The following is a 4504-nucleotide window of genomic DNA, read 5'->3' as shown; positions in this document are numbered from 1 at the left end:
TGTCTGCCGATACTCCTATTCCGAATGATGCTGCTAACGATAGTCATTCACAAGGTTCTTCTAACCTTAGGGAAAAAACAGATTTAGCTTGGAAATATGTTGCTCTACAACACGTGAATGGAAAACCACAATATCAATGTTTATTTTGTCTACAAGTTTTCAATGGAGGTGGAATTCACAGGATGAAGAAACATCTAGCAAAGATTACTGGAGACGTGAAAAAATGTCCTAAAGTTCCATATGATGTGAAAAAATAGATGGAAAGTTTGTTGAAAGATATTAAGGCCAGCAAAAAGAAAAGAAAAGTAAGTTTTGGTGAAGAGGGTGGTGATGAGGTAGAGGATGCAATTGATGAGGCAATAGCTCAAGAAGAACAGGAACAGCAGCGTACCTTGAGTCAGCAAGGAGTTGGAGGCGATCCAAAGAAAAAAGCCAAAGTCATTCCTCCTATGTTTGCACCAAGAACAACTCCAGGAGCTCAACCAAGTATTAAAAGTGTTATGCAAAACAAAGAGGCGATACACGAGGTTGATAAACGATTTGCTCGGTGGCTTTTGGATTGTAAAATTCCATTTAATGCTGTGATGTCGCCATATTTCCAAGATATGTTGGATGGGGTTGTTGGTATTGGACCTGGTTACAAGGGGCCTTCTTATGATAAGTTAAGGGTTCATTTGTTGGCTGATCTTAAAAGAGAAAGTCAAATGCTAGTTGATAGTTATAGGAGTGCATGGAAGGAAACTGGATGTACCCTCATGGCTGATGGTTGGACAGATCAAAGACAAAGAACGTTAATCAATTTCTTGGTGTATTGTTCTAAAGGTTTGTGCTTTCTGAAATCAGTAGATGCTTCCAGTATGGTAAAAAATGCTTCACACTTGTGTACTTTGTTTTCTGAGGTGATTGAATGGATTGGCCCAAATAATATTGTGCATGTTGTGACTGATAATACGGCCAATTATGTTGCTGCTGGTAGGCTTATCAATAGAAAATATGATAATATCTATTGGTCACCATGTGCTGCTCATTGCCTTAATCTTATTTTAAAAGATATAAGCAGCATGGCGCATATTTCTAACCTTGCAACTCGTGCTTCAAAGATCACAGTATTTGTGTACAATCATACGATTTTCTTATCTTGGCTAAGAGAAAGACCTAAGTGGAGAGAAATTGTACGTCCTGGTGCAACCCGGTTTGCAACTGTGTTTATTACATTCAAGAGCATCTTTGACCGTAAAAAGGAGTTGCAACAATTGGTTGTAGATTCAATTTTCACTGATCACAAATTAGGAAGGAGTGCTACTGGTAGAGCTGTGAGTGCTATTATTCTGGATGCTAAATTTTGGGACGATTGCTTTACTGTATGTAAACTTGTGAGCCCTCTGATTTACTTGCTGAGGGTTGTTGATGTTGATGACCCCCCATCTTTGGGGTATGTTTATGAAGGAATGCTAAGGGCAGAAGATGCAATTAAGGAGATGTTTAGGCAATCCAAGACTGCATATCAGCCGTACACAGATATTATCAACTCAAGATGGGACAAGCATTTGAAGAAAGATCTTCATGCGGCAGCTTACTTCCTGAATCCTAAATTCTTTTTTAATGAAAATTATAAAGAAGCACCTGATGTTATGCGAGGTTTGCTTGATCTTGTTACCTTGTATTGCAAGTGTAACAATTTGGATTCAGTTCAGGCAATGAAAGAAATACATTTATATAGAGATCGGAAGGAAAGTTTTGATAGACAAGAAGTTATTCCAGCTGCATCTGAACTTAAGCCTGGTAAGAATATGGTTGAATATTTGTTTTAACTTGTTTTATGCTCCTTTGTTCTTAATTAATATCTTATAATATGTTATGGTTTTATAATTGGTAGATGAATGGTGGAGGTTATTCGGAGGCTCTGCTCCATGTCTACAAAAGATAGCTGTTCGCATTCTTAGCCAAGCATCTGCTTCTTCTGGGTGTGAGAGAAATTGGAGCCTTTTGGACCAGATTCATACAAAAAGAAGAAATAGATTGGAGCATGATAGACTGAATGACATTGTTTATGTTACCTATAATTTGCGTCTTAAATCCAGGTAATATATGTTTCATGAAATACTATATTGTTTCATTTGTAATCTTTATCATAATAAATTTGTAAATTATTAAATCTCCATATATTGTATTTAACTTGTTAGGAAGGAAAAAGAAAAAAGAAAGCAAAAGACACGACATGATCCAATTGATTATGAAAGTATCAGTCAAGTTGACTTCTGGGTGACTGAAGAGGTTGTAGAGAAAGAGTCTGATCTTTCTAGTAATGTGGATGACTTATTGCATGAGTATAGTATATTTAGTTTCTAATGATTTATTAGAATGTTGCTAGTTTATAATATAATGATAACATTTCTATTTTATTAGGTGAAATTGATGCTGATTTATATCAAAGTGGCGGTGGTAGTAGTGGTCTTTATGCTGCATCTCTTTCTTCTGCTGATCAGGGTGGGAATGAAGGTGAAGATCATCCCACCGAAGCAGATTTGCAACAAGTTCTTGCGGATTTTGATAATTGATAAACCATGATGTTGGGATTTAATATTTACATATGCTTTTATTACTATTTAACTTTTGAGTTTGGATTTTGATAAGATCATATGTATTTGGTTGATGATATTTTATGTAGTGTTTTTAATTTCGAATATATTTTAAGATTTGTATCAGACTATAATTATATTTTAGGATGTGTATTTATAATTTATTTATTATTCTACTCTAAAACGATTTTTCCGGTTGAACCATCAGTTGAACCGGTTAGACCAGTGAACCAGTGAACCAGTGACTAGAGCAGTTTGATGACCAGTCCGGTTTTCTGAACTTTGTCAGAAACTCATTGAAATGGTTGCAAATAACCAGTTCATGTACACCTCTGAGAGGAATCCTGTGAACAATGGGACGCCTCAGAAGAAGGGAGTTCTTGAAATTGATACTCTGAATGCCATATTGGCTCAGAACAAAATATTGACTCAGCAAGTCAATATGATTTCTCAGAGTTTGAATGGATTGCAAGCTGCATCCAACAGTACTAAAGAAGCATCTTCTAAAGAAGAAGCTTATGATCCTGAGAATCCTGCAATGGCAGAGGTGAATTACATGGGAGAACCCTATGGAAACACCTATAATCCTTCATGGAGAAATCATCCAAATTTCTCATGGAAGGACCAACAGAAGCCTCAACAAGGTTTCAATAATAATGGTGGAAGAAATAGGTTTAACAATAGCAAGCCTTTTCCATCATCTTCTCAGCAACAGACAGAGAATTCTGAACAGAGCCATTCTGGCCTGGCAACCATAGTCTCTGATCTATCCAAGACCACACTAAGTTTCATGAATGAAACAAGGTCCTCCATTAGAAATTTGGAGGCACAGGTGGGTCAACTAAGTAAGAAGATTACTGAAACTCCTCCCAGTACTCTCCCAAGCAATACAGAAGAAAATCCCAAGAGAGAGTTCAAGGACATAACCATGACCAACATGGCCGAACCTGGAGAGAGTGAGGAGGACGTGAGTCCCAGTGAGAAAAACCTCATAGGACGTCCTCTGGACAGAAAGGAGTTTCCATTTGAGGAACCAAAGGAATATAAGGCTCATATAGAGACCATAGAGATTCCATTGAACTTTCTTCTGCCATTCATGAGCTCTGATGAATATTCTTCCTCTGAAGAGGATGAAGACATCATTGAAGAGCAAGTTGCTAAATATCTAGGAGCAATCATGAAGCTGAATGCCAAGTTATTTGGTAATGAGACTTGGGAGGATGAACCCCCCTTGTTTACCAATGAATTGAATGCATTAATGAGGCAGACATTACCTCAGAAGAAACCGGATCCCGGAAAATCCTTCATACCTTGTACCATAGGCACTATAACCTTTGAGAAGGCTCAATGTGACCTGGGGTCAGGGATAAACCTCATGCCACTCTCTGTAATGGAGAAACTGGAAATCTTTGAAGTACAAGCTGCAAGAATCTCACTAGAGATGGCAGAAAAATCAATGAAACAGGCTTATGGACTAGTAGAGGACGTGCTAGTGAAGGTTGAAGGCCTTTACATACCTGCTGATTTCATAATCCTAGACACTGGGAAGGATGATGATGAATCTATCATCCTTGGCAGACCCTTCCTAGCCACAGCAAAATCTGTGATTGATGTTGACAGAGGAGAGTTGGTCCTTAAGTTAAATGAGGACTACCTTGTATTCAAGACTCAAGGTTCTCCTTCTGTAACCATGGAGAGGAAGTATGAAAAGCTTCTCTCAATACAGAGTCAAACAAAACCCCAACATTCAAACTCTAAGTTTGGTGTTGGGAGGCCACAACCAAACTCTAAGTTTGGTGTTGAGAGGCCCCAACCCTGCTCTGATTATCTGTGAGGCTCCATGAGAGCTCACTGTCAAGCTATTGACATTAAAGAAGCGCTTATTGAGAGGCAACACAATGTTATTTAATTATATCTATTTATTT

General features: G+C 37.9%; 1 protein-coding gene across 1 annotated transcript; it reads left to right on the top strand.

Moving 5' to 3' along the window:
- The first annotated feature begins 257 nt into the window (after nucleotides 1–257).
- On the top strand, nucleotides 258–2558 carry LOC112779957 (uncharacterized). Its single transcript, XM_072228323.1, has 4 exons — nucleotides 258–1782; nucleotides 1877–2081; nucleotides 2184–2302; nucleotides 2407–2558. Exons 1-4 carry the CDS (start codon nucleotides 258–260, stop codon nucleotides 2556–2558), a joined length of 2001 nt encoding a protein of 666 aa, XP_072084424.1.
- Nucleotides 2559–4504: the final 1946 nt, after the last annotated feature.

Source organism: Arachis hypogaea, chromosome 19 (assembly GCF_003086295.3).
Source record: "Arachis hypogaea cultivar Tifrunner chromosome 19, arahy.Tifrunner.gnm2.J5K5, whole genome shotgun sequence".
Lineage (NCBI taxonomy): Eukaryota > Viridiplantae > Streptophyta > Magnoliopsida > Fabales > Fabaceae > Arachis > Arachis hypogaea.
The sequence above is the reverse complement of the archived record's forward strand: the minus strand, read 5'-3'. Positions and strand labels throughout refer to the sequence as shown.

Excerpts from the sequence above, each read along its gene's own strand:
- LOC112779957 (XM_072228323.1), top strand. The coding sequence starts at position 258 with ATGGAAAGTTTGTTGAAAGATATTAAGGCCAGCAAAAAGAAAAGAAAA. Across the intron at positions 2,082-2,183 it reads AATTTGCGTCTTAAATCCAG|GAAGGAAAAAGAAAAAAGAA; the intron begins GTAATATATGTT and ends TTAACTTGTTAG. Across the intron at positions 2,303-2,406 it reads GAAAGAGTCTGATCTTTCTA|GTGAAATTGATGCTGATTTA; the intron begins GTAATGTGGATG and ends CTATTTTATTAG.